The 25,230-nt window shown below is 37.5% G+C and overlaps 3 protein-coding genes across 6 annotated transcripts; 1 reads left to right on the forward strand and 2 right to left on the reverse strand.

Moving 5' to 3' along the window:
• Positions 1-701: 701 nt before the first annotated feature.
• LOC110766123 (Transducin/WD40 repeat-like superfamily protein) lies at positions 702-15,123 on the reverse strand. Its single transcript, XM_021969386.2, has 25 exons — positions 14,973-15,123; positions 14,704-14,849; positions 14,000-14,109; positions 12,427-12,592; positions 12,176-12,276; positions 11,979-12,051; positions 11,703-11,838; positions 10,836-10,996; positions 10,304-10,428; positions 10,119-10,218; positions 8,832-8,928; positions 8,220-8,271; positions 7,828-7,929; positions 7,587-7,733; positions 7,277-7,439; positions 6,949-7,176; positions 6,705-6,859; positions 5,996-6,124; positions 5,767-5,884; positions 5,483-5,678; positions 5,218-5,329; positions 4,985-5,139; positions 2,152-3,592; positions 1,870-2,064; positions 702-1,567 (listed from the first exon to the last, which is right to left on the reverse strand). The coding sequence occupies exons 2-25, from the start codon at positions 14,834-14,836 to the stop codon at positions 1,091-1,093; spliced, it is 4,872 nt and encodes a 1,623-aa protein (XP_021825078.1). The 5' UTR covers positions 14,837-14,849; positions 14,973-15,123; the 3' UTR covers positions 702-1,090.
• A 3,491-nt stretch (positions 15,124-18,614) lies between these two features.
• Positions 18,615-20,707, forward strand: LOC110766101 (NAD(P)-binding Rossmann-fold superfamily protein). The gene is made up of 3 exons (XM_021969362.2): positions 18,615-19,403; positions 19,592-19,685; positions 19,790-20,707. The coding sequence occupies exons 1-3, from the start codon at positions 19,002-19,004 to the stop codon at positions 20,071-20,073; spliced, it is 780 nt and encodes a 259-aa protein (XP_021825054.2). The 5' UTR covers positions 18,615-19,001; the 3' UTR covers positions 20,074-20,707.
• Positions 20,708-21,537: 830 nt separating this feature from the next.
• On the reverse strand, positions 21,538-25,218 carry LOC110766120 (SAP domain-containing protein). 4 transcript variants are annotated; one of them, XR_015837125.1, is made up of 10 exons: positions 24,916-25,218; positions 24,554-24,671; positions 24,376-24,437; positions 24,241-24,292; positions 24,026-24,131; positions 23,724-23,822; positions 23,501-23,615; positions 22,778-22,825; positions 22,614-22,690; positions 21,538-21,791 (listed from the first exon to the last, which is right to left on the reverse strand). XR_015837125.1 is itself a non-coding variant. In XM_088256024.1 (9 exons), exons 1-8 carry the CDS (start codon positions 25,154-25,156, stop codon positions 22,779-22,781), a joined length of 840 nt encoding a protein of 279 aa, XP_088112150.1. In that variant the 5' UTR covers positions 25,157-25,218; the 3' UTR covers positions 22,427-22,690; position 22,778. The 4 variants fall into 4 exon arrangements, 2 of the variants coding, with proteins under 2 accessions (XP_088112150.1, XP_021825074.1); XR_002528108.2 differs by having other exon boundaries at positions 22,778-23,351; positions 24,916-25,217; XM_088256024.1 differs by lacking the exon at positions 21,538-21,791 and having other exon boundaries at positions 22,427-22,690.
• Positions 25,219-25,230: the final 12 nt, after the last annotated feature.

A 25,230-nucleotide genomic window follows, 5' to 3' on the forward strand; every position in this document is an offset into this window, starting at 1 on the left:
AACATGAAACAGCTGTAGTGTAGCGAATTTGGCCCATCAAATCAAAATTTAACGGACCCTTTAACATCATGCAATCTAGAATGCATTATCATCCATGCGTGCGCGAACGACTAATAGTACGTAGCATAACTCTTAGGCCGCATTAGCATGTTGGGGGATTGCTCAAGGTAAAATTTTGTGAGAGAGGATGAGATACATTTGGGAAGTCTAATGTATGGACAAGGCGGAACAATTGGAATCTACTTTGTCCCCGACTAAAGGAAAAATCTAGAAACGACTGAGACTGAGTATACAGCATTTGGGCAAGGCTGTATATTAAAGCAAAGCAACGAAACTGCTTTGAAATGCAGGAAAAGAAGAGACCCCCTCTTGCTGCTTTTGAGGCTTCCAAGCCTTCTATTATTTACTTTCAAACCGAATAGAACCAAAATGATAAAAAAGCTTGTCACTTCTGAAAACTTCTATTATTTTGCTAAAGTCATTTGCATTTGTGGGCTGTCACTTCTCAGGCAACTTAAAACATACGTTGGAACATTAAACATTGGATGCTTCACGTGAACCCTATAAGACATGTTCTGTCTCATAGCTCCCTACAAACATGGATATAGCTACACTGATACAGTAAAATAAGTCGAAATAAATGATGTAATTTGTCTGAAATTCACGGTATACAGCCATAACGATGCACTAGTAGAAAACACTGATCAACTAAAATTTTGATTCCATAGCATCCAGGTTTTTACAAAGTCAGCAGGACAGTATCACAAAAATGGGATTATCAATGATGTCCTATGACAAGGTGTGTATAATGACAATAAAAAATGGGGGTAAATACATAAAAGATGAAATAATGATTAGGGCATGACAACAACTCAAACTCAAACTCAAACTCAAACTCAAACACACGAAAATAGCATGATACATTATATACCTAATGGGTTGTGGTACAATCTCTCCTTTTTCTGGGGGAAACCTCCTCTGAATGACATTCCACGGCAGCAACTACTTTGGGGTGAAAGGTACTCTACAATGATTGGGGCTAATTTCCTCAACGTTGTCCCGTACGCTGCATGATGCTGAAGTTTAAACCTCAACCAAACGGGGAAGGAACAGGCCCTGGCCCTGTGAGTGCATCTGATCTCTTTATGCTTCCCATCCCGCATATAATGCAACCCGGCGTTGCAAGAGCAGAAAATTTGGCCCCACAAAGATCACAGACATCATATCCAATCGTTGACAGACGACTAAGTGTGGCGGCACAGAACTGGGAAGGATCTTCAAGTGGATCAATGGACTTGTTGGAGAGACCCCTTTGAACACACATATCAACCAAGCTCCTCAACTCATCCTGCTTACTTGGAGGTGCTTTGGACAGCAGGAGTTCAAGCATCTGCTTTGAATAAGCATAATTCTGGACCTCCATGTTCCGCTTAATCGCAGTTCGGATACAATTTATCCTGTGTTTTGCCAGAAGAGGCAAAGAACCCAGGTGGCGTGAGAGTCTTGCCATCTCATCTTTTGCACTGATTGCACTAGGACCTTGAACTCTTTGCAGCCGCCCAATTTCCTGTAAAATGAAAACCCCAATTAGAGCAAAGTTATATGCTGCTAATTCCAAACCGAAGATTTCAAATCAGTTACGGGATCTTTGCTGACCAGTTATAATATTAAATAAGATATTCCAACCCCACATATGGTGCTTTTGGTCCCATGGTGTTACTATAATTATTCTTAGAAAACAGTAAATGTATGCAAGAGTGCCAATCTATTGGTAAAGGGTTGTATTGTAATCCTCAAGACATTTTGCCTCAAGAAGTTAGGACATATTCCATCTGTTTTATTTGAGAGCTTGAATGAGAATTATAATACCCCAAGAAGAGTAACTGCTATCTTGTATTGAGCACAGATGGTCCCTTGCGCTTTAATATCAGCTCCGCGAGAGTTATCCTTAGCCAGTGCAAGAAAAGCTTCATCAAAGCAGGACAACGCATCTGAAAGTTGATTCTGCTCAAGGTGAGCAACTCCAGTCTTAAAACATACAGAAGCAGCAGCCCCACGGGGTACCTGTTATGAGGAAAGCCATGAAATGAACATGGATTGAGATGGCAGAGAATTAGATAGTTATGCATGACATGTACATGAATGTATTACCTGTCCAGGACGCACAGAAGATGGTGGAGAAGGAGGTTGCACAGCAGGCTTTCCAGAATCTGCAGTATTTGGAACCCCAAGGGCACTGAGATCTAGAGGTTGCGTGGAAACTGGGAACTGAGTTGATTGAACCTGAGACTGTTGCTGCACAGCAACCTGGCTTGAGGATGGTGGGACACCACCATCAGGAAGTCCATACGACTCGAGTGGAACAGCAGCCTGTTGACTAGCTTGAGGGGGAATACCGCCATCAGGAAGACCAACATTGGCATTGGATGCATTGACCTGGTTAAGAGTTTCCTTGTTGCTTTCAACCCCTTGAGAAGCTTGATCCAATTTTGAAAGATAGGTCCCAGGAGGGGGCAGTGCGGCTGCAACTTGGAGGGATGGTATGGTATTCTGGAAAAAGTCCTCTGGAATAGGTCCAGTTGCAACTCCCTTACCTGTTGTGATAGGAGCTTGCTGTGATACAGTTGCAGGTTGTGTAAACGAGTCCATACCAAACAAATCACCAGGGGCGGAGCCTACACGAGGAGCCATTGATCCACTGTTAGCTGGAGGAGGCGGTTGGGATAACATCTGGCTAAGGTCCTGGGATCCAATAGTCAATGACTTGGTCCTGGTCATGGGTGGACCCAACCCTTCACCAAGTTTGAGCTGCTTCGTGGCTTCTTTGATTTTATTCACATCCACTGCAGTAGAAGCAATTGGCTTGTCTCTTATTCTAATGTGCAACTTTTTAGCTTTTGAAGTTCCCTCTTCATCACTGCTGCTACCATCAGCTGCACCATACATTGTTTTCTTGAATTCTTCTTCAGCTTTAGCCTGTTCATCCGCCGCAGTGGAACTGGCAAACTGTTTGTTAAGTGTTTCCAGACCAATCAACGAATCACCACCAGGAACTCCCTTGGACATATTAGATGTGGATTTAACTGAAGACAACTGATGACCGTTAGGCTTATTGCCACCACCTGTGGGTGTAAAAGCTTTGACCAAGCTATCTTCCCTTACTTCTACGATGTTACCTCTTCCTTTGATTGAACCCAAGTAAACACCAATATGATCAGCTATAATGGATGGGATGGTGCCATCATCAGTCTTCATGTATGGCATCACCTCTGCAGCCAGTTCCCACTGAGGTATAGCCTTCAAGTTAGTTGGGGTTTTGATTTCCCAGTTCCCACCACCCCATTCAGGACCTTTAGGAACCATACTCTCAGCAGCAAAGTTAGCAAAAATTCCTTGAGTCCATCCAGTAGAGCGGACCCTTAAAATCCTTTCACAGTATCGTCTTAGTTCTGAATCAGTGCCATCTTCTTCCAATTTTTGAGCAAGGCGGCGCATGGCACTGGGGTTAAGGTGGCATATAAAGAGGTCGAGCATACTTTCATAATCCGCTATAACTTCAAAGGTTTCTTTTGCACTATCAAACTGACCAAACCTGCAATTTCATCTTATGTTATAAACAAAAGTTGCTTCAATGCAAAAACAAGTAACATGAGAGCCATTTTTTTACAGAAAATAACAAGAGAATCATCAATTCATCAGTTCTTCAGCAATAAGCTGGAACCTGGATAGAGCAATTTGAAGAAATAATAATAATAAAGCCTTAAATGCCATGTGACAGTAGCATAACTCATGAAAGGGGATGTCGACTTTAAGCTCAAGATAATTTCAAGTACATAGGCATTCACTTGCAATAGAATTCTTATCCACCGTCTTTAAGACTGTAAATTGTGTAGTTACCATAAACTATTCCCTTTCTAGTTTCTCGCAGCATTAATAACAAAATAAAATGTATGACAAAGCATGAATATAAGAGAAAGAACTCAGAGAACCAACAACTCCTGCCAAGCATATCAGAGGTTGAACACTTCCTCCAAGCATAGGCACACCTACTATCCCTAATTGGCAAGGTAGGATGCTAAGGATTCCTATTTTAACCAACAAAACAGGGTTAATCACCTATTTTAGGGGCAATTAGGCATCTTGTACTTGGGTATGCTTTAAGTTTTTGATATCTAATACCACCATAACTCCACATTGATAGGAGAGCGAAAGTAGCACTAGGAGCTTTTCTTATATATAACCCATCTATCAACCTTTCATGCATATTTATTTTCATAATTTATCCCTGTTGTGCCACATATGCATTTCTTAATCTAGTGCAACATGCCGAAACTCAAAAAACTCTCAAAAGTAAAGTTCTGATTTTTCCATACCACTCCCTTTACTCATTAAACTTACAACACTTTTTAAATTATGAACAGTCTAGGCTAGGGAAGGGTCTGAGGTTGATTTCTCTAAAGAACTGAGAAAGTGCTGGTTGATGCAATCCCTAGAACAGATGTTTCATTCCAAATGTTTTATTCAAGTACTTCCCAAATTGCAACCCAAGTACCTCCCAACTTCCAAATGTTTTTTGAATCATTTACTTCATTCATCGAATCTTAACTGATGTGATGATAGTCGACTAATATATGTGAAGGTGTCACTTATCACACACCTCGTTATACATATTGCTTTTTTCTTTTCAATGAGACCTCCATTAACACCTTACGTGTTTTATACAACAATCAACAACAATACCCATCAGATATAAGCACCATATAAGCATACTAGCTCGAATCCTTACCAATGTATATGCAAATATGTCTCAAGATCCTAAAGTATGTCTTACATACTATTGGATATGTCAGGGTACAATATCAGACAATTTAAAATTGAGAAGCAATCATTAAAGTAAAAGATACAGAATAAGTTTGTTGAAAACTGTTAGAAATATATAGTATTTAAAATAAAATAAAATGAACATTTTCTCTTATCTGCGTACTTGATACATGCATAACCCAGCTGGCGGAACCGGTGGAACAAATGAGAGGTAGGAGGACATCTTGGATAATCTCTAGAGCGCAGAAATTCATCTTTTAAGACAGATAAAGCAGTAGAGAAACGCAGAGCTTTGATAGCATAGACACCCCTCAACACCTAAGTTATTTCACATGTTTAGTAAACAAAATAGACAAGTAACAAAATTTGTTAAAAAACCACACTGTTTTCACTCACCTGAGTGAACTGCGGTCCTGCTTGAGATAGTGACACAGAAAGATCTCCACAAACAGGAGAGCCTCTAGCAAGAATATCAAGAGATCTTGGAGTGATACGCAGGCTGTCAAACCTTCATTGAGAAAGTAACGACAGATATCAAATGTCATCAGCATTTATTCAAGGACCCATATTTATTAAGGTGCAGAAAGAAGAAAATGCTTTATGATGCAAAAAGCACAACAGACAGCATGTGTATAGGATGAGATCATGGGGAAAAAATAACCTTGATGTTATTTGATACAATATCTCTGGAAGGTCAAGCTTCTGCTCAAATCTCTCTTGCATTGTGGCAAATCCAATAAGAAGAGGTTCAAGGAGCCCAACAAGACAGCTCTTAATCTCAACTGCCTTCTTTTGTCTGGGATTTATTTCTGTTGGGTTAGCAAGCAACAACCGATCATTCAGCGCACCAACCAAAACTGCACATTTACATCATAATGAGTCAGAAGGATAAAAAGAACGAGATACATACCCACATCAGCATCATTAGCCACACAAGGTACATACCTGCATAAGGCATACTGATAGAAAGAATAGTCCTTACTTTCCCATCCCAGCCAAGCACGCTAATTGCAGTAGTAGTAGAAAAGAGAAGTGCAGGCCCAACCCATAAAAGTGATCTAAAGTGAATAGAGGTCAAGTGCTCAAACAAGTTGATATAACCTTGATAACTCAGTAAGATGAATGATTACGAAAAGCAGTAAAAACTTTTACACCAAGATGTTGTAAAGGATATCGAAGGAAGTCCTTTATCAAATTTTGCGGAACTGCCTGCCAGTATATCTAGATCTGCCGAAACTATAAGCACCCTTTGCGTCGTTAATATTCCAGCAACATATCCCCTAAGAGTTTCTTGCCAATGAACCTGTCAAATTTCAACAGCTGGAGCTTTTAAGGGGCAGATTGGCACTTCAATAAATACGTCCACACCAGTACAGTCTAAGAATAACAGTTACACAACAATATAGTTGCATGCCTTGTGGTGTGTGTGAATGATGTCTCTCATTTTAATGAGTAGTTAACCATGCATGAAGAGCTATACATATAAAAGAAATCTGGGAGGCTGTCTGTCAGATGCAGCCATAACGAACAACAATAGAGAACTCTACTGGTCTTATCATGACAATGCCCAATATACAAGGTTTTAGGAACTTGAAGAAAATTTGCTCTATCTTTCTACAGAAAAGTTATAGTCTGCTTGTAAAATACACAAAATCTTCCTTGGCTTGAACCTGAAATTTGGTTATGCAATGTGAGAGAGGCAAAAGGGGTTGGAAAGATTTTTACCCTCACCACCACAAGTCCTAAAATATAAGTCACTCTTGAATGGGTGGTTTCAACTGAAGAAGTTTAAGGGGGCATATAAGTTTTACCCTCACCAGCACGCCCTAACTACTTTCTAATGTACAGCAATAAGTACAATGGCAGAATGGTTATATGAGCACCTGAAGTACAATCTCATTTAGTTTCAACTTAATTGACTTTTTTCCTTCACTTTTTGTTGCTATGTAATGACCATCAGCATTAGAAAGGCGGTACCCTTGAACCAGCTTTGCCAAGCCAATCTGACTCCCATGAGAAGCAAACATCAATGTTGACTCTGAAATCACAGAATACTATGATTAGCACATACTGTTGATGAAAACTTTTTTACAAATTAAACATAATAGTTATTCTTCCCTCAAGTACCTATAGGAGTGGAAAAGATTCGATCAACCTCACTTTCAAACATAAATTGCATCGGACCCTTGGGACCAACATCAGTATCCACAGGTTGGCTCTCTTCAGACAGTAGAATCTTTTCATTAGCTTCCGGAGAAGCCTTTTTAGGCAGAATATATAAAACCAGTCCAGTCTTATCATCATCAAGAACTGCAAACTGATTTTCATTGGGTCCAATAAATGCTGCATCTCGACCTACAAAACTCAAAGATGCAATTTGTGAATAATTATTAGATCTCCTACATGCATATGTAGACATTTTAGGGGAATAAAGACATCCAATAGACAGACAAACCTTTTACTGTGCTACATTTACTGTTTGCTGCCTGAGAATCGGTATTTTCAAAATAAAGCACCACTTCATTTGTAGCACCGCTAAATTCATAGACAACAAGAAATAGGTTCTGCTTTTTACTGTAGCTCAAGTACTTTGGATGGTATTCCACGTTTCCGGGAACCTATGAAAGAGAGGGGAAAGGATTATTCCACTACCACTGGCACCACCAAAAGGGAATCCTCATAAAAGCTAAAAGGAAAATACAAGACATCACACTGATACACTTCTGTTTTTTTAAAGGATCACACTGATCATGTGAAGACATTACCGTTGTATAAAGTTTCTTGTAGATACTATCTGCTCCAGAACAGATGTTATATGCCATAAGGTGTATGCCATCCACAATAAAGGCCCTGACAGGATAATGAAGAACCCGACTCTCTTTATTGAAGAAGTTTAGCTCCAGGTGAAACGGCTGCAAGTGAACCAGAGTTTTCATGCACAAATTAAGCAAAAGCAACTTAACTTACAGAAGAAACAATCACTCTATAATATCAGAAACAACTTACCTGACATACAGGAGCGTCCTTCAGATGATGCTTGGCATCTACAACAGTAATGAGAGGCAGCCGAGATATTGGGGCACTTTTGGCATGACCTTCCATAAAATGCTATAACAATAATGCAAAGAAGAGTCAACAAAACTCGACAATAAACTGAATTATAACAAGTAACTTAGGAAGTCTGATTAGATCAAACAGGAAGTTCCCAAAAAGTGCTTTAATACAAAGGAGATGGGATGGGACAAAATAAGCTAAGATTAAGGCTTGTGCATAAACTGCAATAAAGCCCCTTACAGCCACCTCGTAAGGTACAAATTTATCCATCCTCATAGCATAACAATCCATATTCAATGGAAACAATTTCTACTTCACATATTTAAAATAATAAAGTGACATACACTCTGGAGAAAAGCCTTTCGGGCAATGTCTGATATCGTAAGGTGACTGTGCCTGCCAGAAATGACAAATTATTATTGACAATAAACGATACTAATAAAGTTCAACATAGTATAAAAAGCAGCAAACAGATCCAATGAATTCAACTCAACAAAGCCTCTAATTCAAAGGAATACTTTAAGAGTGCAAGTCTAAGACTTGAGCCAAGAAAAGCAGAAAAATGACATACACATACATACACAACAGAATTCAACTTGACAAAGCCTTCAACCCCATGGAAAATTTATGAGTTGCCTAAGACTTGAATCATAAAGCAGTAAAATGACAACCAACAATTAATTCAACATATGCAGCCTGTGTCATCACTAATAACCTACAGTAATACAACTAAGCTTAGTATAGGTATCTCAACTTCGGCATCTGTTAGTTTTTTGAATGAGAAAGAAACTAAAAACTGTAGATAGGGAAATTCTTTACAAATGTGACAAGGGTCCTGAATACAACCTAACAAAATTATATAAATAATCACACGTATCATTATTGTGTTCTCTAAAGTTAAAATCCAACTTCCACTAATGGTCAACAAATCTGGTTTACACAAGTTCTGATCTCACCCTTTCAGATGATGTTCTTGCAGTTGAGCTTGAAGTTGATGTTCAGCTAATATTCCAGATGAACCCAAAGCTGAAAGCTTTTCTTTCAAAACAGATGCTGCAAAATAACTCTACTATTAGCATATCTGATTAAAAAGCAAGGCAGCAACAGAAAGAACTATATGAAGGTTTAGAAGTTTAAAAAATGTCTGCCATTTTTTAAAAACAACAATATTCAAGGGGAAAAAAAGGCATGATATTAGTGTAAAACTTAGCAAAAATTATTCAGGAGAACAGAAATCATGACATGCTACTTAAATTATGTTTCTCATCAGAAATAAAAACGATACATATACAGAGTTAGAGAACATGTAGAGTCGATGACTAGCAAAGATACATATACAGAGTTACAGAACATGTATTATGTATCAAAATCCATGACTACCAAACTTGCATCCTAAAGATGCCTACAGAGTTACCAAGAATATGTTCTATCATTAGCATACAAAGGAAATGAATGTTGCCCTAGTATTCTAAGAAGTATATAATAAATATGAAAATTTAAGGTTTTTCCCCATTTCCCCCGTTACATCCTAGTTAGAATTTTTCAATGAAACTGGAGAGGAGAAAAGATAAGAAAGAAGGGCAGCACCTATTGAATCATGCAACATAAAGGTAAGGTGCCAGTAATGATTAATGAACTCATTGATCTTTGATGTACATATATGTTTATCAAGAAGCACTTGATTAGTAAACCCTCCACTCCCATGATTAGATGGATCTGAATCTGTTGCTTGTCTTGTTTCACTCTCAAGCAATGCCAAGACAAGTATAGAATCCATTACAATTTAAATGACCATAACTAAGAAGTATAGTAGAAAAATGGAAATGCAGTCAGACCACGATAACTTCTCCATGGTAGTTGAAGACCACCTATTAAGACATCTCATGTACGCCCAACATAAAGTGCATTATCTACCACCAGAATCCTTAATGAAAACTTTATTCCTGGTAACTACGTAAAAAATTCTAGTGAATGATGAGAAAATTCACATATGAATATGATATACATCTTTGCTATTATTATCTTTAGGTCAAGTTATTAGAAGATTCCTAAATCATAGGCATTAGAAAGTAGCATTTCCTCAGAATGCTGTGCAGTTCAACTGGGAAAAAAACAGAAGGACAAGAGCTCCTGAGGAACATAATGATGCCTACATCCGCATGTATTTTCAATTAAAAAGGTTACAACTCTAAAAAAAAACAGTACACATAAATACAGAAATATTGTGTAACTCTTATTTTCACCTGAAGATCCTCTTGCACCTTGCAAAACTGCAAACAGTTGTTTCCTTCCTTCCCTAGTGTATGCAGCCCTATTTTTCACATTGTCTCCACCTGTCATATTCTATGACAAAAATGTAATATTCAAAATATGCACTTTTTGATGCAGTTGCAGTAAAACGTGTGTTATTTAAGTGGTTGCACTTAACTGCAAACAGAAGTGCTGCTAAATTTAATTTTGAGTGAACTTCTAGAGTTTTGATTCGTGGTAAAGGGTAAGCTGCTTCTCCACCCTGCTGAGAAAGGATGCGAGGGATATCAAGTGATTCAATTGCTGTAGAACAAAAGGAAACACTGAAGTTAGTGACTTCATTTTGAAACAATAATCTTCTAGTCCTTTATTAACATAAAACTAGAGTGTCTGAGACCTAGTATATACAATTGCTTATGTTTTTTCACACTGATTCACAAGAACTGTCAATTTTAGTATCAGAAGCATTAGCAAAAGATAAAAGGAGAAGGAAGATAAAATTGTGTTTGTGTATGTTGGGTGGGGGGTCGGAGAGAGTATTCTTTAACAGTTAAAATAAAATCTAACAAAAAATTACTTGTAAAATCACAACAAAAAAGAAAAGAAAAAGGAAGTGCAAGAAAGAAAACAAAAGGATGCCAATATGTTAAGCAGAACCATATCCTTCTCATGGTAAAGAAAACAAGTACACAATAATAATAATAACTAACCAGCAGCCTCAAAGAAATTTGCTTGCATTGGAGGTCTATTAGGATTAATTATAACCCGTGTTTTCCACACTTGAAGAGTTCCATCCTTGGACACAGTTACAAGTAACCGCAACATTGGGAGCCAAGAAACTGAAGCTATTGGTTGGGAACCCACTTGTGTACTGAATTACAGAAAAAAGTCAAACTTAGAATATTGATGAATGCCAGAAAGAGATTGACAAAACAAGCAAATTTCAAACAGGAGTGGATCATATAGGCAGTAAATATGTCGTGCCTCTGAAGATATGAAAATTAATCCATTTCAAGCAATCCTATTCTATACTCCATCTTATCAATAACAATAATAATGACTATGGAAAAGTATGCATTAACAAAAACTGTAAACTTAAAAAGCTTCTAAAGCCCTTATCATTTGTCTAACTGATTAACTTAATGATATCACATCCTCTTAGCTTAGTAGAGGAGATTGCAGATACTTTCATGCAATTCAAGGTCAACTGGAACTTGCATAAGTTTTCAAGGCAAATAATGTAATGTTTATAACTGCAAGCTGGCTCTGATAAGATTGTCCAGTAAGCAGTTTTTAAAATTCGCTAAAACATTTAATCCATTCTTCTAAAGAAAAATAAATAAATTCGTGAAACCTAAAATCAAGTAAATGAAACAGGAGCGTTAAATGAATGAATACCGCAGAAATAAATATAAGTGATTAATTCATTAATTTCAACGGGGTGGTGTAATCACTATTAGTTTCTGTGAAAGAAATTTTTTGGTTCCTATCTTCAGTTTTTACTTTTTGTGGCCTTTATGGCACTTTATGTGTTCTATTTCAGAATCTTTCTAGTATTGCTACCATAAATGACTTACATTCCAATCATATTAGGTCTCTCAGTTGACACATCCCATGCGAGCAGCGTACCCCGTCGATCACCAACAAAGATCCACTCCAATGTTGGGTGGAAACCAAACGCACCAGCACCCATGAGCTTTATAGTGTTGTCAACTGAAGAACAAGAACAAAAGATGTAGAAACACATGAACTACTTAAAGGAGACTAATTTATAACTCTCAAGTCTCAACAACTCAACAATAAATAATCAGGCTCATCTTTTGCTCAAAAACAAGGAATCACTCTCATCTTACTTTGTAAGGTGTAATGAACAGCATAGGTGTGAATGTTGTAGGCTCGAATCAAACCATCTGCATAAGCCACATACTGAAATAGGGAAAAAGAAAAAGATTATTCCAATAGCACAGAACAAAAATATGAAGCATATTATATTTAGATATTTATCCAATAGACACACAATTTATACTGACTCAACCATACAACTACATACCAGGACAGGGTGGCGAGGGTGGCATGCAAGATTGACAATCGGTTTTTTCAAGTCTGTCTTTATTTTTGTTGGCGCTCTTCCTCCTTCAACAGTTCCAACAACTTCATGCATATTGAAGCAGTATCAAGAATTAGAGATAACCAGTAGGCATAACTGAACATGTAATAGCATTAGACTGTCATGTCACTGCATTTTCTGTGTGTGCGTTTGTGAGGGGAGTTAACAACTGAAACAAAAACACAGAGGAAAACCTGTGACACTCATTCTTTTGTGGAAACCGAAAAACACTACGGGTTGGAGAGGCGTCAAAGCCAGATGGACTTCTGTATCAGAAGAAATTTGCTCTGTCTTTTTCTCAGGTGAATGCAAGACACAAGTTTGCTCAGCATCAAAATCACAAGAGCGAATGGTACAGTCCTACAAAATGGGGGCAGAATGAAATCCATATTTAGCCAAGCAAACAAGTAAATCCATAGAACATGAAATATCTGACTAAGGAAGATGATCGAAATTTTAAACCAAGTACTAATGATTCTTAACACCAAATAAAACGTAATCCTACATAAAACAACAAAGGACTAAGACAAAATGAATGAAGTAGTAAGCAAACCCGCAAAATACATTAACCAAACAAAGAAACTGCAAAATGGTTCGTATTATATATTGTGCTTTGACTAATCTATGACTCACTCACCTATTGAAATCAAATGAAAATGGATCAATTTCTGCTAATGCATGCATCTTTGAAGAACTGGCCATTTTCATATACACATGTTTCTAAAAAGATAGTCAAGTGGATATTCCAACCACATACATAAGTGATGCGGGAGCATCTATTAGACTTTCCTAATCTAAGTGGGCATCAGCCAATAAGGCTAAGTTTTAGTTATATTAAATTAATAGGTTATTTTATTACTTGTTTTCCTATTCTTACTAGGATTTGGTTTAATTTCCTGTTTAGGTTTTTAATTCCTATGTCAATTAGGTTTTCTATATTCTAGTATAAATAGGCTATTAAGAGACTCTTGTATTTAGTTTTTGTTGATGAATATAATTTCAGACTTTAGTCTATAGAGTGTCTATTGGGATTTTGCCCTAGAACTCAATTATCTTCGTTCCAACTTCGATTCTATTGCTTTATCCTTCTATTCTCTGTATTTTGGGTATGTTTGGGTCGCTGGACAGCAGCTTATAGCCGCTGCCCTGCATCAATAAGCATAATATTTGGCCCATTGATCAAGATACTGAGTCACATATCCTCCATTTGTCTCCCAATCATTGAACATAATCCATTATAGTGGCTAACAACTGTAGTCAACATATTATATGCACACTTTAACAAAGAAAGGGTCACAAATTCATGAAGCTTCTAAAAGTGTATCACTGGAATCGAGCCAATGCTGAAATACTGAAATTAGATTCCATAGTACTCTTATTAGAGCAATTGACTGGAAACGTGGATGATACAAGAAAAAAAAAAATTAGTGTTTTAATAAAGTCTGTTGGTTTGCCATTGTTCCCCCAAAAGACTTAAGCTATTATTGTACCAACCTACAATTATTACCCCAACATGTGGAATGAAACATATAATAGAAGGTCGTAGTTACAAGGATTTGAACTCAAGATCTCTTGCTATGACAGAATGATTTACTTCATTAATTTATCATTGTTCCCAAATGCTTAAGCTGTTAGGATGTGGATAAACAAGTATTTATAAACATGTTCTAAAACTAAAACTTACATATGAACTTTAAGAAGTGATCCAAGAAGAAATTCTCTATATCTAAAACATCCTAAACAGAGAAGGGTTTATAGGGCACCAACCTCAAGGATCGCTACAACAGAATGCCCACTTGTGGGACTATAAGACATGCGGACAACAGGTGTACCAATATCAATAGATGAAATCTTGCATCCTGTCAATGCATCCATTTCTGTGCATACAAACATAAGACAATATAAATTAAAAACAACCAAAGTAAAATGCATATATAACATATAAATTAGAGCACTTTCGACCTCTAAAAGTTCATTCACTCTTTCGATTTCATGGAGTCATCCATGTGGCCATTCCTAAAACAAGGTTTTCTGACAAAAATAACCCAGTCTCATGAACATCACATAAAACCTCAGGATTAGTCCAAGTTTAGAACTTTAAACTGATAATAGATGCTCTCACCATAAAGTTTCACACCAAAAATGAGTATGTAGGATATTTACACTAGTTGCATCACATCAAGGCACTTTACTACTCCAATGTCACACTCACCCAAATGCACAAACCTAGCCTGGGGCTACTGAATTCCCCAAGAACAAGACTAAAACATAAGTTTCAAAAATTAAATTAAATTAAATTCCAGTCAATGTCACTGTAATAACTAGAATGATACACACACACACACACACACACACACATATATATATATATATATATATATATATATATATATATATATAACAATGTTTAAAGCAGAAATTTGAAATTCACTTGTAATTAATATATAAAATGGAAGGAGTGAATCTGTTACCGATGATGTAGTTGCCGATGGCGACGGCTACAAGCGCCTGATGGGGGTGAAATGCGGCAGCATGAGGCTGCAATGGTTTTGAACTACGTCCGACATGTCGTAGATCCAGATGCTGCACCGTCGTCCACTCCATCTTAGACTTTCACCTGTAAGTAACTACAGCATCAGAAACCTGAACGCCTATAATGCCCCAAAATCTTAAACTTTTCTTGCAAATTTGAAACGAATAGATCGAGAAAGAAAGAATATGCAGAGGACTTGGATCTTACTTTACTTGAAAGTGAAAATTGTGGGATTGCCTGGGCCAGAGACTCGGAATTAAGTCAAATGGGAGCTCATTTGAAGAAGAAGACGTTGATCAACGACTGAACCGAAATGAGAAAATTACAGACAGAGGAGAGGGAGAGCTTTCAAGAACCGAACGACTGGGCCCAACTTAATATGGGCAAAAAGCCCAGTGTGCCATTTATTGGGTTTAGTTGGGCTCACTTTCTAACTCTATTGCAAGTACGGTCCATGGACCCAACTATTTAATTATGAAGAAGTTGTAATTGGCCCAATTTATTTGAGCCCACTTTCAAATTGCTACCTAGTTTAGGCAAATTCGCAAACTCATTTTTTGCTTTTTTGTTTTCCTACCAACATTCATACTACAATGTCACAATTGTGACTTTCTTGAGTTGAATTCCAAATTCTAACCACTAAGTGATCTTTAGGGCTGGCATTTGGTTTACCGAAACAGCGTTCGCCTTATTTGAAGAAAAACAGGGAAATCACAAGAATTAAATTAATCGGTTGAAAACCCCGATTTAAAATTGTAACCAATGAATGTTTTACATCAAGCCTCAATCCATCTATGAATTAAATGTGATAAGAACATTGGCAAGACTTTCAAGTGATTGCATTGTTCGAAAATAGTATGGTAGACCCTAGTAGATTGTACCAATGCTGCCATTTAAATCCTAGCCATAGAGTTTTCCATGACTGGACTTTAATCATCCACTTCAAAATCAATGCTTTTGTCATCATATATTCAGAAATTTGCAGGTGGTCCTTCCTTGGATCAGTTGACGAAGAAAAACGCATAAAGAGAGAAGTTCATAAAGAAGAGGAAGAAAATATAAAGGAGGAGAAGGCAAAGCATGCCATACAATAAATGGGAAAGGATTTCTATGGGGTCTTGATGGATCGTGTAGGCCCAAGTGGTTAAAGAATGGCATTGATTTTGCCTAATCTAATGCAAGGCTTGGTTTCGACCAAGCCTTTCATAAAGAGAATGAAAATGACACAAATACTCTTTCTTTTTGACAGATGAAATGAAAAGTACTATTCTTTTGGTTTTTGTCTCTTCTCTTGGTCCCTTTAGAATAGAAAAGCTGCAGATGGGTTCCCACCACAGCCCACCACAGTGGTGGTGGATTCTCCCTTCCTTCCTCTGGCATCCAGAATCGAACTTCAGTGGAATTTCTTTCTTCCAAATGTAATAGAAAATCTGTATATTCGTTTTTTGGTGTTTGAAGAATTGGGTAATATTATTTTATTAAAATAGAAAATAAAAAACTATAGTTCAGTGCCCTTAGTTCCTCACCTATCTCATATGTTTTCTCTCTTCCATCTCTTCCTTAATAAAATTAACAAGAAAAACACACCAAATAGACATTGGTTAGTCGCAATTTTGCCCCATAAAGGGTTATCTGTTGATTTACCCACTTGCACGCTACTTTCAATTTGCACCCTCAATTTTTTTTTTGTTTTGAAAAATTAAGTATACAAACTATTTTTTTACTGCCAATTTCCCCCTACCGTCTAAATCTCAACATTTCATCCAATTTGTCGTTAAATATGAGGGCAAATTAGTCATTTTATATATTAAAATAATTAAACACTATAAAATAAAATAATATGAAATCTAAAATAAATAAATAAATCATTTTAATAAACAAAGAGGCCCACCCACTTCACCTTTGCCTTTGTTGTAATTAAGAAAGGGGGGAGGGATGGGTCTGGGATGAAATGTTGAGATTTAGACGATAGGGGGAATTGACAACAAAAATTAGTTCGTGTACTTAATTTTCCAAAAAAAAGGTTGAGAGTCCAAATTGAAAGTAGTGTACAAATTCAGGGGTACTTGAAAGTTAACCCCCCCAATAAATTACACCAATAGAACTCGCCAACGAAAGTAGTGAATTTGACTTGAGTATCATTTTACACAACTCAACGTGAGTACAAATAAACCGCTTATATGTTTTTCATGGAAATAAACGGGTTATATTAGTGTTAAATGCTAATAACTCAATTTTGACACCGTAAACGGGTTCCTTCAATTTGCATTTAAAACAAAACAAAAATCAGAAACAAAAAAAACATATCTTAGTCATTCAAAACCTGAAACTGATCGCTACTCGTGAATTTCCATGGTGGTTTTTAATTTCAAACTTTGCAATATCTCTTCAAACAAATCCTCATGAGTCATGATTGCCACCACCACAATCTGTGACAAAAAACATGTGAAGTCATTTAAGATAGCAGTTCCCTTTTCTTTGCCTCCAAATTCCAATCCACATATATTTATCCACAACCCCAAGTGTTTGAAAGACAAGGGAAGGGGCCATACAACTTGAATTCTTAATTGGAGCTACATCAAAACTCTGCTTGTCTTCATCTCTATACACTCCCCTCCATACATATCACTTGGAGGATTTTCTTAGCATGCTGCTAAGAGAATATTGATGCTTTGATAGAATGTGAGGAAAATGACAGCACTGTGATATTTTGCATGTAAGGATTATTATGAAAATGACTCTTCCCATGCATGATGCGCACACACACACACATATATATATATAAAATTATTATATATCAAGCAAACATATATATATATATATATATATATATATATATTGGGGTTGGAGGAGTTGATGAATCCATATTGTAAAAAGCCGAAAAGGAAGATCATCAAAAACTGAATCAAATCAGCGAAGGAGAATCCATGGACGAAAGATTTTGCAACTGGGAAAGTGGGCCATTGATCCATCATTCACAGGCACTGAGGCTTACAGATTCTAAAAGCTAAGTAGGGTCTCCCCTCGTACGGTCCCCAAGTTAATGATTGAATTTAAGAGAGTATCTTCATGTATCTTCTTCGTTTTCTTTGTTTTTTTCGTTTTTCTTTTCTTTTTTTCTTCTCTTTTTTGGGTTTGAGTACGTGGTATCTTGATATATCTTCCTCCTCCATTCTCCCCTCCAAAAGGAAAAAAAGAGTGTAGCTGGAGTCCTTATCTGAAAGCCAAGTTCTTTTTTTTTTCTTCTTTCTTTTCTTCTCCAGTTGCATAATTAGTAAAGAACTTATATGTCCGCATTTGTTTAATTTCATTGGAATATATGGACAAAGAATAAAAGGTGGTGCGATTATTCGTAAACATGGACGTCTAATTTAACGATTGAGAAGATAAATTTTTAGTTTAGGTAAAATTAGATGAGGTGCAAATGAGTTGAGTCAAAGTGAGTATCTAGGTATTCAAGCTCTTCTAGAATCAAATTTGTCAAGCTTGAGTTTGCTTAAACTTTGACTCAAATGTGTTTTTCCCAATTGAACTTCACGGTTTTAACTCGGTTTTTAGAAGGGGTCTTCAAATATAGATCCAATTTTGAGTCTGCACTAAATATGAGGATTAAACCCAACTCAAGTTTGAGCTTAAACTGTCTTAATTGTCTAATATATAGTTTGAATTTAATTGGTAACTGAACGTGTATATATATTTATATATATATATATATATATATATTCCACATTAACTTCAATTATATAAGTAAACAGTTTAAACTTTATGAGCAAAGTAGGAGAAAGATCAACCAAGGATCAAACCAAACTCAAAACTGTTTCAAGATAAAATACAAAGTTTTTCTTCAAGCAGAAACCCGTACCAGCCCAAAATGAGTGGACATATTATGAACACGAATGCAGAGATTAACAAGGGACAGACATGTAAAACTGCTGCAAGCTTTTTGTACAGCCAGCCAGCTCAGTCTCGTAAAACACCATAAACCTACATGCCATATAATTTTTTTCGATAATTTTGTATAATCATACTTTGAACGTACTAATTAAGCTTTATAGGCATAGAACCATAATTAGAGAGACTTGGGTTATAAAAGACGGGGCCAACAATACTATGCCTCAGAAAAGAGGCAAGGACTGAGGCGTCAGGTAGCAGATCCTAGCCCTTTCCAAGCCACACTACTCTTACATATCCCACCACCATATTTCCACTTCCTTCTCCTACCCTAAAGCTATAGTGATGATGAGAAGCATAACAAGCTCAGCTCCTCAGCGAGGTATAGCCGCCATCGTGGGCGTCGGGCCGAAGCTGGGCCGCTCCATCGCCCGAAAGTTCGCACACGAAGGCTATACTGTCGCTATTCTAGCCCGCGATCTTGGGAGACTCTCGAAATTCGCAGACGAGATCGCGAGGGAAGAAAAAGCCCAAGTTTTTGCCATACGGATCGACTGCTCCGAGTCTAGAAGCGTGAGGGAGGCATTTGAAGGGGTTTTGTCTTTGGGTTTTGTGGAGGTGCTGGTCTACAATGCCTGCCAGCAGCCCCCCAATTGGCACCCCACCAACTTCACCGACATCCGCCTCGACTCTTTCGAGAAGTCCCTTGCCGTCTCTTCTGTCGGAGCCTTCCACTGTGCTCAACAGGTACGAACATAGTGACGTAATCTGTAGTTCAAATTCACAGGCGAGCAATATAAACTGATCTGAAAATTTATATTAGACCATAAAAGTAAGAACTAACTTAATTTAACGGTTCATATTCACAGTCTGACAAAATTGTCCAGTAATAAAATTAACATCTATGTTAAATATATGGGATAAATTAATTGAAGGTTCTTCCGGGAATGGTGGAAAGAGGAAAAGGGACGATTTTGTTTACAGGGTGTTCAGCTTCACTCAATGGCATTGCTGGCTACTCTGCGCTCTGTAAGTACAACTACTTCAACATTGATTTTCGAAGTTTAATTTCTTACTGTGGCCGAAGAAATTTATGCCTGATGGCAACAACACGTGATATGCGAGGTTCTCAGGCTGTGGAAAATTTGCGTTGAGAGCACTGTCACAGTGCCTGTCCATGGAGTTTCAACCGCTGGGTGTACACATAGCGCATGTTATCATCGGCGGGGTGATTGGCCAACCTAGAGGGGGTCAATCGTCGTCTTCGACCGCTTCGCTGAGGACGACGTCATTCGGGGACGGGTCAATGGACCCGGACGCGGTGGCTCAAACCTACTGGCAGTTGCACGTCCAAGACCGGAGTGCTTGGACCCAAGAGATCGACCTCCGTCCCTCTCACCCAACCGGATTCTGTTAGAAGCCAATTAATAATATCAATAATATGCAATTGGCTCCACATAATCATGGTGATCATCATTTATATATATGCTTTAAATTCTTTATATTTCCTCTTTGCTTTACTTACTTTAGAAAGAGTTGAAGAAGCCAGTCTGCAAGAGCCACTTGCCCTTGAGCTAGGGACAACTTGGGGAGGAGCCAGCTCTTGCTGGCAGAGGTTCCAATCTATCTCCAAAGTGGTGTGGAACTGAGGGCCCAGATTAAAAGATGGGTGTGGTGGGGCCACCATTTCTCTACTGCATTTGTAATTTACACTACTGCCACTGTTCTGTTTACTTACCCCACTTGCCATATCAAAACCCAAAATAAAAGGGTAATGTTACACTTCCCACATTTTTATAACACATTGTGTACCACCTCTCTAATAAAGTTGAAGCCCACCGACGAGATATAATTAGTTTTTACTGTGTAAATAGTGTGATATATTTTTTGTGTGTAATAGTTATTTTGAGTTAATGTGATTTTAAAAAGATGAGGTTTGTGTGACTCTAATAATTTAATTAAATGATGTTTTCAATTGATTGTGAATCTGATGTCGGCTCGATGCAACATTTTCCATTATGTGTGGCAAAGATGAAGGATGTAGTTTTCTTTGTCATGGATCAAAAAATGATTCAGTTGAAAAGGCCGGGAATAGAAAAGAGTAGGAGGAGGAGGAGGCCTACAAGGTTGGGGACAGGGTTTGCATGGGTAATATTAGGAGTTCGTGTTTCAATTCAGGACACACAAAGTTTTGGAATATTTTCTTTAAGGCCGAAAAAAGAAAAAAGAAAAAGAAAGAGAGTATTGTACCATGACTAACTTTTTGCTAAAGTTTCTCATCACAAACTTAAAAGAATAAAATTTGATGATAGTGTAACAATACTCATACAATACATGCAGAGATGATTCCTTACCGTTGATGCATGCAAACTCACAATCCACCACACAGTAGCGACTGAATTTAGCATTCTCTGTGAGCAATGTACTATAGTGTTTTTAAAAAGAGCCGTCATTCAACGGACCCGCAAGCGATTAAAGTTACTTGGATGATGCAACCAAGGTTCCCTCCCTGCCCAACTAGTAGCTGTACGGAGTGGGGTCTAGGGACATGACACAAATGAAATGAGAGCAAGACGCATACAACTGTGTAAGTCCCATCTTAAAAGTTCGTTACAGCAACCTCCCTTCACTCTTCTTGATACTCAAGACTCCACGATACCTTATCAGAAGTGACCTTCCCTTCTATTCATCCCCTCTCCAATTCCAATTTTTTCTTTTGTCATCTTATTCTATTGAGATGAAAGCAAACTATTAGCCGTAGATAAATGACGTTCACATTCATCGATGGTTGATATTCGCATTAAAGTGTAGGTGACTGTTGCTAGCACAACTCTTACATTTATACTAGAGTACGAACTTTTACTATTTTTTTCAAGGAAGGACTTTACCCATGTACCACACCAAATCCAACTACAACTGCCCTTGACAAGGGGGATAAGAGACCTAACCCTAACTGACCAATTGCTATTAGCTTCGGAAACATTTATATTGGAGCTACCTGCAATGTGAGGCTAAATTATATCAAAGCTACAATTCTCAACAATTAATACCATTACCACCTCCGTCAGAAAAGACACCATAGCAAGTCCGGAACACAACCACTCTAGCTGGTCTCATGCTTTATTGATGCCATCTCTAGCAACCACAATGAAAAAGAACAATAATTTCAATCTAGCAATAGTAATTCTCACAACTATGATTAAGAAACCATTTTCATTCAAATTCATCGAGCAGTTTTTTCCAAATTTTGAAAAACAAGAAAAGCATAAAACTAAATCAACTTATAGATACAATGTGATTGTGACCTAGGTGTTAACTTCATCCTTGAAATTGCCCCCTTATGACCGCACAACAATTGCACATATTATATCATATGCCGTTGTTTTTTTTATTTTTAACATTAGAATTCGAATGGGTTCAAACTGGGGTGCCATGTGGGGGAGGGGGAAGCCAACACCACTGTGGTAGGAACCCATTGGCCCGTGCCGTGGTTTTCACTCAGCAAACTTTAGAATGTTGAGTTTAAGAACCCACAACATGAGCTGAAACAGGAGGAATAACTCGCTTAAAGTAATATGGAATACCAGAGGAAATTACGGACAATATATGATTTGCATCTGAGAGGAAGGCAAGGAAAACAACAGAGTACCCATTTCTTTTGCCTGAAAACTTTTAACAAGGAAAGGCTTTGCAGCTTGAGCATGATGGCAAAGCCAGAACTTCTGATTAATTAAAAAAACTGAGCACAGATAGATAGGTACATATATACATCAATGAAATAACTGTACTAGTTATTTATATAAAAACAATTATGGATTGAACTTTGACAAACATTCTTGACATATATACATAGTGAATCCCTAATGATTATGTCCACAAAAGGATGTATTGTAGTTTCAAACTTCAAACTAGCAGTGCGGGTATGAACAGATCATCATCAAAAGGAAAAGGAGATACCAAATGAAATGCTGCGAGTTGAAACTTATTCCATAAATTGGGAATGGAATAGGTGCACACGTCATCTCTGTCCCATCCTGTAGTATCCCAATGAGAAGAAATAAGTCAGCATACAGAGGTCCAGTAATAACATACTATACTACAGAATAGAGCAATCTCTATACCTCATCTGTCCATTTGTGTCAGCTCCTGAAATATAGGGATGAAATCGCCTGCCAAAATTCACACCTGGTAAATGATCCCAATTTTCAAGATTGTAGCCAGGAACTACATAACCATTGTGGCTACAATTGCTGTTACTGAACCTCTGAAATTGTGAGGCAGGTTGAATAAGTGTATCAACATTAGTTGTTACAGAATATCTCAACATGGTTGAATTCGAGTTCATGGCATGACTAAAAGACTGGAAAGGTGCACTCCTGTGTTGAAATTCTAGTTGAGATTGGAGAGGTATTTGAGGGACAGGCTGTGAATGAAGAGCTGGAACTCTATCAATATTAAAGCAAGCTGGATTCTGATGCCTACTAAAACATTGAGAGGCTTTACTCATTGCACTTTGTTGCAAAGTCAGCTGTTTTGATGGTAGGGCTGCTCGATGTTGAAAGAAACTGTTATGGTTTGCAGATCCACGGGATGTCCTTTTTCGGAGTCTATCCAAATGCTTTCCCTTTTCTGATTCATTGTTTTTCCTAATTTGATTTGGTCTGGTAAAATGTGATTGTTTCTGACGTTTCACACCTGATCATATAATAGATAATCAAGATGGTAAACTCTTCATCTAAAAGAATGAAATACACAAACAATCTCTCTTGCATCTGGAGCAAAAGTAAGAATGACATTGTAAAAGAAGTAACATGCAAGTAAATGGCTTCGTTCCCTCCAAATACCTCCATTTGCAGCTGATTTCTTTGATTTTTTCATTGCTCTGACACGTCTTGCTACTTCACCTCGTCTGTGCTTCTCAGCAAGCACTTTTGATCTTTCAGCTTCATTACTCCAACGCTAAATGGTGGAAAAGAAAACATGCAAGCAAACCAATATCTTAATAGTGCTTACCAGTTAATTTTTTTTCTTAAAAAAAAAAAAAAAAGACATCACATGCACAGCTACCTGTCTAAAGGTTCTCAATCTATAGAGATTACGACCCTTCACAAGCAAAGGAAATAGAGGGCACAGCTTCTTTATTCCCCTGCTCCACAGCACTTCAACCTTGCACATTGGGAACATGGATCAGTTAGAAGAATCACTAAATAGCTACTAACAACAGGTTATGTAAAAGTAAATTATTATTTCTCTATCGTGATTCTCTTAAACTTTTATATATGAACCTAAAATATTGCCAACTGCCAACATGTATAGCCCACACCAAGTTATACTTACTACCAGAAGAACACATAAACCCTCAGGCTTACCGTAAAAGTATGTTGTTGTTTGGCTGCACCATAGCTTTCTTTGGCAATCCTGCCAGCAACAGTTCTCTTCCCTAGAATCCTTCCGTACCTTCTCACTTTATCAAATCTGTTTGAAATCAAACACTCTCACAACAACGAAAGAATTGAGGGTACCACACAGAACATCACATAATAAAACTATTAAAAATAAAAAGAAATGGGATATGTCTGGATACTTCTCATAAACTTTCTGGGTGAAGAGCACGACATCTCCCTTGCAGACATCACCTGCAATGAACTGTAAACTTTAAGCACAAATTGATACAACACCGGAGTGAACAAATGCATATGAAGTGAAGAAAGACATTAACCTGTACAATTAACTACAAAGGATGATTTAGGGTAAAGTGCTTCACCATTTCCATCTTTCAATCTAATATGAGAGTAAGCAAATCATTCAATCAAAATAAATATATATAAAAATTAAGTCAGTGTCTACAAACAACAGAGAAAAATGAACAAGGACTCAAAATTCAAAGAAAAACTCACCTCTGGTGCTCTTCGATTCTCTGTATACAAACAGATTTGGTTCCAGATATTCTGAGGCCGTTCCTTCGCAAATATGCTTTGCACTCTTTGAGATTTAAAGAATCCAAATCACTCCCTTCTGCCAAACACAATAAACAACGACAACAAAAAACCTCGCTGTTAGCTTTACGTTAATCAGGGTTTAAGGTCCTTAATCAAGACCTAATCAAAGAAAACTCAACTCTGATACTCAACTTACGAAATCTAAAGCATCATTTCGAATTATCGGCAATTGAAAGAAGCATCGACATTGGAGACAGAGAAATGCGAGTGAAAATAGAAAAATCCAAAAAATTTGTCAACGAAAAAAGAAAAAGAAGAACCATTGAGAGAGCGGATCACTTTGTTGCAGAGAGCCTCGTCATCGCCCTCCTCAATTTGCTCATCAGCATCGTCGTCCTCCTGCTCATCATTATAATCGTCGTTGTCACCTTCGTCGCCATCATCTTCTTCTTCTTCTTCAGTGCCGCTGTCTTCTACTTGGTCGTTGTCGTCGTCTTCTTCTTCTTCTTCAGAAGACGAAGAGATACAAATAAAAGCGCGCTTACCTTCCCTGCCGGCCATGTCATCCAACACAACGCCAAAAAACAATTTCAGACATTCGGTTTAGATACAAAATTTTACTTTGAAAAAAAAAA

This window comes from Prunus avium, chromosome 7 (genome assembly GCF_965620075.1).
Source record: "Prunus avium chromosome 7, drPruAviu1.hap1.1, whole genome shotgun sequence".
Classification (NCBI taxonomy): Eukaryota; Viridiplantae; Streptophyta; class Magnoliopsida; order Rosales; family Rosaceae; genus Prunus; species Prunus avium.